The sequence below is a fragment of the Colossoma macropomum genome, unplaced genomic scaffold (genome assembly GCF_904425465.1).
Source record: "Colossoma macropomum unplaced genomic scaffold, Colossoma_macropomum, whole genome shotgun sequence".
Lineage (NCBI taxonomy): Eukaryota > Metazoa > Chordata > Actinopteri > Characiformes > Serrasalmidae > Colossoma > Colossoma macropomum.
In genome coordinates this window covers 27080321-27092413 of record NW_023494790.1, presented here as the reverse complement: position 1 = coordinate 27092413, position 12093 = coordinate 27080321, and the positions used below count along the sequence as shown (strand labels likewise).

The 12093-nt window shown below is 45.4% G+C and overlaps 1 protein-coding gene across 4 annotated transcripts in view; it reads left to right on the top strand.

Annotated features, from left to right (window-relative positions):
• LOC118809474 (Snf2-related CREBBP activator protein) overlaps window positions 1-11528 on the top strand; it is a 28591-nt gene extending 17063 nt beyond the window's left edge. For 3 of the 4 annotated variants that reach the window (XM_036572825.1, XM_036572828.1, XM_036572827.1), the window contains 16 exons: window positions 99-268; window positions 382-539; window positions 714-932; window positions 1044-1208; window positions 1358-1531; window positions 2207-2518; window positions 3092-3249; window positions 3346-3656; window positions 3755-3957; window positions 4158-4327; window positions 4444-4640; window positions 4770-4884; window positions 5012-5131; window positions 5223-5402; window positions 5492-5575; window positions 5735-11528. In XM_036572825.1, the coding sequence (XP_036428718.1) occupies window positions 99-268; window positions 382-539; window positions 714-932; window positions 1044-1208; window positions 1358-1531; window positions 2207-2518; window positions 3092-3249; window positions 3346-3656; window positions 3755-3957; window positions 4158-4327; window positions 4444-4640; window positions 4770-4884; window positions 5012-5131; window positions 5223-5402; window positions 5492-5575; window positions 5735-9973 (6975 nt within the window). In that variant the 3' untranslated portion in view covers window positions 9974-11528. The remainder of the gene's footprint in view (window positions 1-98; window positions 269-381; window positions 540-713; window positions 933-1043; window positions 1209-1357; window positions 1532-2206; window positions 2519-3091; window positions 3250-3345; window positions 3657-3754; window positions 3958-4157; window positions 4328-4443; window positions 4641-4769; window positions 4885-5011; window positions 5132-5222; window positions 5403-5491; window positions 5576-5734) is intronic. The other variant, XM_036572829.1, reaches the window with a different exon arrangement.
• The last annotated feature ends 565 nt before the right edge of the window (window positions 11529-12093 follow it).

The following is a 12093-nucleotide window of genomic DNA, read 5'->3' as shown; positions in this document are numbered from 1 at the left end:
CACTTTGTGCTGCCCTCCATTGTTTGCTGGCGTGCATGTTTTATTGTCCATTTCTTTGCCTTGGAATGTTTATTCCTTTTGTCCCTCTTTTCTCATAGCGCTGTGAACTCTCAGTGTTTGACCTGGTTGGTCTGGAGGGACGCATGTCACGATACCAAGCAGACATTTACCTTCCTCGCAGGAAAGTGAATCACCAGCTGATTCAGGAGATCATGGAGTCCCCTGAGCCTCCACCCAGACCCAAACCTGTGCGCATGAAGGTGAACAGGTAAGAGATTCAAGGTTGATTATTGATTAAACCAGAATCCTTTGAGTTAATGTATCATTGTTCCTGGTCAACTTATCGTCCATTAACAACATGGTTAAATATATCACGTAAAGGATGTTCCAACCACTTCCCAAGTCTGAAGGACGTTCATCATCAACTACGAACAGCCCACGGCCCTCATGTCCTGTCTCTACTGCTGTCCAGCCTCCACGGCCCCCTCTAATAACAGAAGTCACGCCCACTCAGGCTCCTGTACCATCAGCACCACAAGGTCAGCCTGGGGTTCTCAGCAACTAGTTCTTTGTATATGAAAGGTCTGGCAGTCTGGACAGCTGTAACAATCAGTTATTGCATGTGCTCCAATTAGAGAGAGAGAAAATCAAGAAGCACACATCATTCTTGCGCTTCTTCTTTCCTCCCTCACTCTCAACTGTGTGGATTTCAGTGTGTCCAGTCACTCCTGTTGCTGCTGCACGAGCTCCTGTGTGTCCAAGCGGATCCTCCACTGGGGCTGCAGTCAGGCCCAGCGCTCCCCAACCAGTCATGGCTGTTCGGCCCTCAGCACCCTCCAGCACCCAGACAGTGTCGGCTTCCCCTCAATCCCCCAGCAACGTCATGACACAGAGAGTCCTTCTAAGCCCTGATATGCAGGCAAGATTACCATGTAAGTTCACCTCACTATGAATCGGGAGTCTTGTTCTGAACATGCGCCTGCATTTTTTTTTCCCCACCCAAAAATAGATTTTCATTTTTACTTTCTCTGCTTTACGCACAGCTGGAGAGGTGGTCAGTATTGCCCAACTGGCCTCTTTAGCTGGCCGTCCAGTGTCGTCCAGTCAGGGCAGTAAACCAGTCACCTTCCAGCTGCAAGGCAACAAACTCACCCTCTCTGGCGCCCCACTACACCAAGTGCCTGTGCCCCAGCCACGTCCCATTCAAGGTGAGTGCAGTCCTTGGTCAAAAAATTTGGGCCCATTTCTTGCATGAACTGCCCAGAGTAGGTTTATGTTCCTGCACGCCTGTAGTCTGTCTTAAGTGTTGGTGTAGTCTATGGCCTAACACTTTCTCCTGTGGTTGTGTGTCCTTTAGGAAATGTAATGCATCTGGTATCCAGCGGTGGGCAGCACCACCTTATTAGTCAGCCAGCTCAGGTGGCAGTCCTCCATACAGTTAGTCAGTCAGGTAGCAGCTCAGCAAATCCCAGCCCAGGCAGCACAACCCCAACCTGCTCTGGACTAGCAGTACCCCTCACTGCTGCTCAAGGTACTGGTGCTGTCCTTGAGTTCATCCTCATAATCATTCTCATGATGATGGCTACAGTACTGTAGCCTGGGTACCAGCCTACCTGTTGCAGAGCAAGACATGAGTAGTGTGGTATTGGTTGTTTGGATTTTGTTGTAAGTGGTGTAAAAACAACAGATCTTATAATAACCAAGCTGTTGTGATAAGTTGTAATAAATACTAAAGGGACACACAAGAATAATATTGTGATGAGTGATAAGTTGCAGGGAAGCTTTTTTTAGTTCAACCCTCTCGATCTAACTGGACAGAGGATCCTTTTTGGAAGCTCTTTTTAGAGTTACGTAGTATGAATTTGCAGAATACAGGAAATGATTCCCTATGCTCTTGCTTTTATGTTTGGTGTAGGTAAGCTGTGCTAAGCGGTTCAAGACGTGTTGTTTTTGTATCACCTATAGGCCTCACTGAGTGGGATTTAGACAAAATATAAATGCCTTAGGAATTTAGCATGCGTTCTAAAACATTAGGTTTAGATTCTGTTGGAAAAGCGATCACGAAATCCTGAGCTGTAGTGATTTGCGTTAGCTCTGCTACTGTAAGCCATAGTATGGTGCCCAGTCCAGAGGCACTTTTTTGAATATAAGCTCAGATTAGTATACAGAATATATGTTAACCTGTGTTTTCCATTCTCTTGTGCAGTACCTTCAACAATGGTAAGCGGACCAGGAATTGTTAAGATTGTTGTGCGCCAGGCAGCAGGCAAAGAGGGTGGGCAGGTTCCCACTCTGGCTGTGCCCCCATCCCCTCGTGTTGCCCCCCCTCAGTCTGTCTTGCTTCACCCACATGGTACCCCAAGCCCTGCTCTCCGACCACCTACTCCTCAGCAGCCTCCCCATCGGTCTCCTGTTTATGCTGCACCACCTCGAGCTCCTACCTCGGGCCCTAGCCAACCTCCATCCACCCGCCCCGTGCTCAAGGTGGTACAGGGATCATCATCAAGCACAGGGCTAGGTGAGCAGAAACTAGATATTATACATAATACGTCCACATCATTAAGTAGATCATATAATACAGTTCTACTGGATTGTTCATGATGTTCGAAGTACACATGCTATGTTAAGCGAAAGCACTTACATGGGGCTCCCGAGTGGTGCAGCTGTTAAAGCGTTGGCCTGATCATCTGGATATCGCAAGTTATTCCCTGATGATGCCACAGCCGTAAGTGGCTGGGAGTCCAAGAGAGCACAGTTGGCTTCGCTCTCTCTGGGTGGGTAGGATAGCCCTCCTTACCCCATTACTCAGTGCATGCGTTTGTAAGTTGACGTAACGCAACTGGCGGTTAGTGTTCTCCTCCAAGCACATTCAGCTGTCCAGTGACGTTGCCCTAGCAGTAGTTCGAAAAGATACACTGGCTGGCTTCGCGTGACTCTGAGGAAGTTTGCTTTTGCCTTCATCCTACTAGTGCTGCCGGTATTGTGAGATTGGGGGAGTCCTAACTAGGTGGTAGAATTGGATATTGCAAAATTGGGGAGAAAATTGGGAGAGAAAAACACATGCTGATGTTGATTCCTTTTTCTGCTGTAGCTAAGGTGAATGCTTCATTAGGGCGTGAGGAGAGCAGTAGTGATGTCACCCTGCGAATGAGCAATCATAAGCCTACATCCTCGTCACAGAGCAGTACACCTGTATCTCAGCGTGCTCGAGTCCAGCCTCCACCTCCACCACGATCCCCTTTCTACATGGTATGAATTAAAATGTTATAGATGGCACGAATTGAAAACAATTTCTTTCTTTCTCACCCTGATTTATTGCGATTTGTTGTTTTCCTGTTCTAATAGTCATGGCTTGCGGACCGGCGTAAGACCCAGAGAGATGCCCGGATCTCTCAAATTATTCGAGTCAATGAACTGCATTGCAATGCTAAACCGGTGTATGGGCGAGAGGTTTTGGACTTTCTCACCTTCCTCCCAGGCCCCAGTCCCACCCCTGCCCGCCCTGTTATTAACATGTGGAACCACTCCGGATACAGTTCTTGTCTTGCTGCTCAGTCACAGTGTGTGAGTGACAACGTGGACCAGAGCAAAACTCTCCGGGAATCCATTCATAATTATGAAGATAGGCTTCAGTTGCTGTCTGAAGTCATAGACAGGTATGCCTCCAGTCCTTTGAAGTGATACTGAAGCATCTGTTACATATCTGTTTTTGTGTTCAAGTTATTGTTTAACTAATGTCCCTAATGCCCCATAGGTTCACGTTTGTCATTCCTCCAGTGGAGGCCAAGCCCATCACCATGCACTGCTGCCACCCTCCTCCTTCTCTCAGCCACCAGCAAGCTCTTTTTTCCTCTATGCTTTCTGCCCGCTTTTCTCCTCTCATGAATACTCTGCACCGTATCCAGCGCAGTATGCGAACCCAATTTCCTGACCTGAGACTTATCCAGTACGACTGTGGTGAGTGTCCCATTATTCTTATTTTCCTAGCTCACATAACTATTTGCACCTTAATTACATTACCGGAATGTTTAACACATTTTAAGTAATGTGCAGTATTACACAGGTTTATATTTGAATTTTTTACTAATACTCTATATTGCTTGGATCCCAGTGTGACATCTGAAATGCTCTAATGGTTTATTTTTGTTTGTGTTTAGGTAAGTTGCAGACCCTCCATCTTCTGCTGCGGAAACTGAAGACTGAAGGTCATAGAGTGCTCATATTTACTCAGATGACTCGCATGCTGGATGTACTAGAGCAGTTCCTCAATTACCATGGACACATTTACTTACGGCTAGATGGCAGCACACGAGTGGAGCAGAGACAGGTGAGTATACTCATCTGGAGCACTGCATGATTTGTGTCTCTTATTAGCAAAATTAAACCTTCAGGTCATTTAAAGTTTATTTTTGGTAATACTTTGATATTTTCTCTACCTCTTAGGCCTTGATGGAGCGCTTTAATGCAGACCGACGCATCTTCTGTTTTATCTTGTCCACCCGTAGTGGTGGTGTGGGGGTAAATTTGACAGGGGCTGACACTGTAGTATTCTATGATAGTGACTGGAATCCCACCATGGATGCCCAGGCCCAAGACCGCTGCCACCGTATTGGGCAAACTAGAGATGTTCACATCTACAGGTGCTGGCTATAATTCTAGATATTTATAATAAGCTCCTTTAGCGTGGACAGTTTATTAGCTTAAACAGATGCCTATGTGGATCACTAGATTGTTTGTACTTCATCATTTCACTGTCAAAATATCTTTAGGCTGATCAGTGAACGGACTGTGGAGGAAAACATCCTGAAAAAAGCCAACCAGAAGAGGATGTTGGGAGATATGGCAATTGAAGGGGGGAATTTCACCACTGCCTTTTTTAAACAGGTACAGTTTTATTTATTTATTTATTTATTTAATTCTATTTTTTTTGTCCCTGTTCTTTTTATTTATTACCATAATAATATTAATTGAGATGGTTAATGTAAAGTGGTATCCTATCTCTTTTTTACAGCAAACTATCAGAGAGTTGTTTGATGTGTCTGAGGGAGAGAAGAAGGAGGCTGAATCAAGTGTACCTCCATCAGATGATGAGGAGGCCATCAATAAACAACAAACCAACATTTTAGAGCAGGTAAGTCATCCTTTTCTCAAAACACTAAGATTGATTGCTATTTTAGTTGAAACTGATTAAACAAAACGACAAACTTTACCCTTCATACTAGGCCTTGTGTCGTGCTGAGGATGAGGAGGACATAGTAGCAGCTTCCCAGGCCAAAGCAGAGCAGGTAGCTGAGCTAGCAGAATTTAATGAAAATATTCCTTTGGATGATGGTGAGAGCAGAGACCAGGAAGAAGAGGAGCTTTCCAAGGCGGAGCAGGAAATTGCAGCTCTAGTTGAACAGGTACTAATTTGTCTTTATAAAATGATCAGTCTTTCTTTACAATTTGTTTCTTCATATCCTTTGTGTATGCTGTTTTTCCTCTCAAATAGCTTACTCCCATAGAGCGATATGCCATGAATTTCCTGGAGGCATCTCTTGAGGATATTTGCAAAGAAGAACTGAAACAGGCAGAGGTAAACTTTTGTTAACTGGAACTAGAAATTCTGTCAACTGTACTAATCTCAGATAAGGACATAATGAACATAATTGTAATAACATTGATCAAGTTAATAATGTTACATATATTTTTTAAAGATGTGTGCTCGAATGATACTTTTTTGTTCTGGCAACAGGAGCAAGTTGAAGCTGCAAGGAAAGGACTAGATCAAGCAAAGGAGGAAGGTCTGAAACTGCATCAGTCATCTGATAATGATGAAGAGGACTCCACACCACCCAGTCCTGAGGAGCACCCTCCAGCTCGCCGCACACGCAAACACAAAGAGAAAGGTGCTCCATCTACGAGGGTCAGTGGTAGGCTGAGAGGAACACCTGCTAAAACGGATGATGATGTGTCTTCAACACATCCATCGCCAGACAGAGAGAGAGGGAAGAGGGGGGAGACGCTGATCTCTGAGCATAGCGGGAACCGTTCCTCTGGGTCTAGCTCGAGCCTCAAGTCTCCCCAGCCCAGAGAAGTGCCTGAAAGACTCCGTAGTAGTGCGCGGGGGAGAGGAGCAACCAAAGAACACGTGGCCTCCCCAGCTCCCACCCAGGCAGATAATGAGAAACCCCAAACTGATCAGCACCCCTCTGATTCAGAAACACAATCTCCGTCACAAGATTTAGTCTCCAAATCCAAACTGGCACCATCCCCACATCACCAACCCCCCTCTCCATCTGGTTCAGTGCCTTCAGCAGCTGCCCCTCCATCAGTAGATAGAAGCTCAAGTGGACACATGTCTACACTGACAACAGCACACAGAGAAGCAGGTGATGAGCATGGAGTGGAGGCACAGTCAGATACTTCTCAGCAGGGTGTAAAAGAGAGAGAGAGGGGGGCATCTGTATCTTCGGACTCCATCTGCTCTCCAGAACATCAGCCTGAGCAGGATAACCAACCCTCACTCTTTCCTTCATTGGCGTCTCCTCACCCACGTTCACCACGCAAGCGGCAAACTGCTGATGGAGAGGTCCTCAAGGGCCTTCCAGAAGATTCCCCGTCTGCTAAGGTCCTTAGAAAGCTTCCTGGCCGCCTGGTTACTGTAGTTGAAGAGAAGGAGCCAAGGCGGAGAAAGAGGGGAACGAGTGGAAGTGGTGGAGTACAGACTGAAGGTTCATCAGAAGAGATGGAGCACTCTGAGTCAGCACAAGACACAGCCTCCCACTCTCCAGCCTCCCACTGTCCTGATCAAGCAAGTCAGTCTCTGAAAGATAAGCCTCTTCCTAAATCACCTTCCACATCTCCTTCTCAGCAGCAAGGGCAGGACCAGGTCTCACCATCCTCATCACTTTCAAGTCCAGGGAGAGGTTACCAACCTTACTCTCCTACACATTCACCAGATATGCCTGTCCTTCGCAACTTACCAGTGCGCCGGCGCCTGGAGACAGAGTCTCGTATGGCTGCTCAGTTAGGAGAACAGTATGCAGGTAAAGGCAGAGGGATAGACAGACGCACTGCTCTGTCACCAAAGAAACAGGACCCTAATTTGTCTAAGGAAAGCACTACCAGTCTCTCTGTTGCTTCTGATCCCAATGCTACTAATTCTGTGTCTGTGAAGCGTAAACGGGGTAGACCCCCCAAAACTGCATCTAAACCACCAGAACTCACAGAACAGGAGACAGTGGAGGTCCAGGAATCAAGGAGTGAAGAACAGAGTCCACCCCTCTCACCAAAACGAAAGAGGGGCCGCCCTCGCAAAGATTCCAGCACAAATATTGCACCAACTGGTAAATCTGGACAAGAGGAAAATTGTCTTGCAGCATTATCTGAAAGTCTTTCACAGGAAAACCTTTCCTCTCTAAACCTTAACTTGCCCAGTTCCAGTATTGAACCTTTAATTTTGCCCTCTGTTCCTGAGTGCTCAGGAGTAAGCTCTTCAGCTGATGTCCCTTCTGCATCTTCTGAATTCACCCCACCTCCTAAAACAGACTCTCAAACCACTCAGTCTACTACACACATTCCTCCATCTCCAACACCTATTGAATCTCAGATAAAGCTAACAGACACTTCAGAAATCTCAGTGAAGGCTGAACACGCCAGCCTAGTAACTACAGCTCCACACTCTAACTCTCTAACCATGTCAACTGCAGCCCTTCCAAAAGCCATTCCTACAGCTAATGTTAGTCAGACCAACACAAAACCTTCACCTTCACTGTACCCTGCTGCTATCCCAAGTGAGACTAGTGCTAGCTCTGCCCCTGTACTAGCCCAAGCTCCTTCAGTTTCATCTCCATCCTCTGTTTCTCAAAGCAGTCAAGTAACCACTTCTTCACAGCTGTCAGCTATAGCAAGCAACAATGCTACTTCAGAGTCATCACTAAAATCTAATAAGAGTACAACTCCTCTACAAGTGTCAACTACATCTACTGAATTGGTGTCACAGCCTTCTCCTGATAGTAAGGTAGCAACTGCAAGCCCTCAAGAAGTATCTCATAGTCCCACTGTAACTAGAACATCTCCACAGTCTTCCCCTCCATCTGCACAACTATCACATGAGCTCTCATCTGAACCTGTTTTGAGCCCTGGCTCCCCTCAGCCACTACCAGAGTGTGGCTTGACTGAGCCTTCTCTTGAACCTAATGTACCACAAACACAACAACAACTGACACCTAATCCTAATGCTCCTTCTCAATCTCAACCTAAGCCTGAAGAAACAAAAACAGCTCCTACACATTCAAGACAATTAACTCTAGCCCCTGCATCTTCCCCAGCATCACCCAACCAAAGGACAGCTAATCCTCCTCAGCCTTCACTGGTTTCCAGTGAGAGAACCACACAAAGGCCTCTGTCCCCTGCAGAGCAACCTGCAACTGAGAATCAGCAAGGCTCAGATGTATCACAAGGGGATGGCATAATTGAAAGTACAGAGAAAATGGAGGTGGAACCCTCTGGAAATCCTGAGCAAGTAAATGAAGATGATACTCAGGTCAAAAGGAGGAGGGTGGAGAATTTGCCAAAGGATCAAATGTCTGATGTATCGCTACCTGCATCCTCAGAAGTTAAATCTGCACCTGAGAAGGATGCAGCTGAGAAGCCAGTAGAAGAAGAGAGTCTGACAGAAGAACAAGAAAGCAGAGCCTCAGGCAAGAAAAGAAGCATTAGCAGACAAAGCAGTCAAGAATCTGTCCGGTCCTCCTCTCCGTCCTCTGTTTCTTCCTGTGGGACACGCTCATCTCGGTCAAAAAAGGCTGGGGAGAGTAGGATGCCTGCAAAGAGAAAACGTGTGGAGACAGACTCAGAAAAAGAGAGCACAGACAGAGGGGCTGATAAGGAGCCAGTGACACCTGCAAGAAGACAGCGTTCCAACTCCTCCACCTCTTCCTCAGACTCTGAGGACTCCTCTAGCCCAAAGAGACGCCTTACTCGCTCATTACAAAAAACTTTGGAGAAGGAGAACAGGAATGACAAAGGTGATGAGAGAGGTAGTAGGCGGTCAGACAAGAAGAGTCATCAGGCCAACAAAGAGGAGGAGTCTAGAGGAGCAACTCCAGTTAGGGTAACCCGTAAATCTACAGGCTCCCAACCTGCTTCACAACTGATAACTCCAACCTCCCCTGAGCCTGAGGTACTGGGCAAACGTTGCTCGGCCCTCAATGCTGCTGCTAAGCTCTTGGCTATGAGAGGAAGGGGACCAGATACACCAAGTCCTAGCTCCAAGGGTAAGGCTGTTGGGCAGCAACAGGCATCTGAAAAAAGCAGTAGGCCTAAGGGCAAGCCAGGACAGGACTCCCCAAGGACAATTTCAGGTAATAATAAAACAGGTAGTGGTCAGCAAACTCCTACTCGTTCGTCAGATCCTTCACAGTCGATCACTGCAACAAATCTTTCTGCTGCCCGCTCCACACGGCAGCGGCCAGGCAACCTTGTGCCTCCTTTGGAAGCTGAAAATAAGAGGGCTGAAAACAAGAGGGCCAAAAAAGAGGAAAAGAAAAAAACTGCTGACCACAAGGATGAAGTAGAGGATGAAAACAAAGAAACAAGGTCTTCAAGAGGCCACAGTGCCTGCAGTAGCATAAGCAGTGAAAGAGGGGCAGGCAGCAGTAGGAGCCGGAGCAGCAGTAACAGTAGCCAGTGCACTCGTAGCCTGAGCTCACGGAGCACTGGGCCACCGCGCTCTCGCTCAAGAGCTCCTTCCTCGAGCAGTGACACAGAGAGAGGCAAAAGCAGGCAGAAAAAGACTGGAGAGAGCAGAGGTCGTGAAAGCAGGAGAGAGAGGCAGAAGCACGAGAAGCCAGAGCGGAGCGCTGGATCTAGTGAGGGAACTCCTGATAGGGTGCTTCGGAGTGTAGCTGCACTCGCAGCAGCCCAGGCTCGCACTCCAGCCAGCAACACCCGCTCCTCCACGTCCCAACAACGGCACTCCAAGACTTGATCAGGACATGAGATGGAACTGTAAGCTGGTGGAAATAACGAAAGAAATGCAGTGACGAGAAAAGGTTTTACTGGTTTTTACGAACGGGGATCAATCGTATAACTTGCCATACTTTAATGTTGGCGAGGAGAGATCAAATTGTGAGTCTGTTGCACTTTGTGACAAGCTGAACTTGCTTTTGGTGCATTCTCAACTATGTCAAGTTAAGCCATCTTCAGTGTGGAGAGGGAGCATAGATACAGATAGATGGGGCAAAAAGGGTACCCATTCAAATGTGGCATTGCAGTCCTGGTGATGAGATCATAAGGACAGTACCTCACCATACCACAAGGACTTTGGAAAGCTGGGCAAGGGGCAAGAGTTGTTAGTAGTTCACACTATGTACTGTAATCATTTAAAGACTGGAATACTAAAAGAAGTATGTGTTAAGATGGGTCACTTAGGTTGTACCCTTTATACAGAGTTTACTTGTGCTGCAGGGGGGATCGCAAAAAGTCATTTATCCTACATTCAGAAGATTGAGTGGGATTGTACAATTGTTATAACGTTTTTAAACAGTTGGGTTGTGACAAAATGTTTGCCAGCTGTTGACTATTGTTTGTTTCAAGTCAGTTGATAAATTAAGAAAATTCTGTGGTTTCTTCCAGGGTATGAAGAAGAGAGCAGGTCTGTAAATGTGATTTTTGCTGCACTATGCTGGAGTTAGTCTTTGCTCAGACCTCTTTGTCTTGTATTTTTTTTTTTTCTGTCCATTACTTTTAAGTCCAGCCTGCATTTTTCCATTTGCACATCTCACATAATGTCCCTGGCATTTGAGTGCATTGTGATAGTTTTTTAATCCTTTTCAATCAAATTACTTCTCTACTGGTACCTCACAATGTGTATGTATAGCTCTTGAGCTTGTGATGAATCTTAAAGTCTGCTTGTCATTTGCTTTCTGGCAGTACGGATATGAGAGGCAGCCACATTTTTTTTTTTCACCGTTCTTTCCAAAGTATTAGTCAATATGGTCTACTTCTCATTAAATTTTATTGTCAGACAGTCTCAAATCAGTGTGACAAAGTGAGAGTGCCTGCTGATCCACATGGGAGGGGATCCCTGTATGCCTTGTTAAGTAAAGAAGTTTGGGCTTCAAACATTTTTAGTGTTTAAAGTGTAATAAAGACATTTCCATCCTAAACCACAAGAGGTGTGTCCTTGTTGAAGTGCAACCAAATTGAAAACACCTCTAAAGTGTAAATCGCTATTGTCATCTGTTTTTCTTAAAAATTGTCCTTTTTATGGCGAGATTAAATGGAAATACTCCTGCAAGAACCTTCTGAGATTTTTCTTTTCTTTTTGTTTCAGCTGAACCTTGGCAGTACGTTGCAGTCTTTGTCCCATTTTTGGGGATAGAGACTTGTTTTGGGGTAGAATGTGGTGATGGTCTTATTTTTATTTTGTTTGTCTCTTCTAATTTGTTACATTCCTTATGTTCCCTTGTAATTCCACATTGTTTTACTTGAAAGATTGAAACAACAAAAGTCAGTTGAATAAAAAGACCAAAAAATGTAAATATTTTACTTGTCATTTCTTGATGGATCCTGGAATAAAGCTTTCTGGGTGATGACACTGTAAGGATATTAGTGTTGTGTTGAAAGTCAGAGGATTGGTGCCCCAGGTTGCAGTAAGGACATTTGATTTGGCCCATCAGAATGTAACCCTGTACTCCACTTTGTATAATTTTTTTCATTTCTATTTTAAATTTTTTTAATTACTGAAGTATAGTGAAATAGAATGCAAACTCAATTTGAAATCTACCCGTGTTATTTATTTGTATACTATGTTTTTGACGCTTGATTCACTACAAACAGTGTATGCTGGTACACGCAGGACGAAAAGTTTGGGCACCCCTGCAGTACAGTATTGGCTTGCATTATTTAGAAGGCTTTTAAGCTTGTTGAGTCATACTTCACCAAACTTAAGTTGAGCCCCTTCCCCTGTCCTCTTTCCCCACATACTCTTAGACAAGGCTTATATTCAAAATCATACATATGAAAGCTTGACCTTTACAAGGTTGAGAGGCAAGTTCATACACTGCAGTCATTCAGTGTGCTTTACAAATGAGAAAATTCAAATTA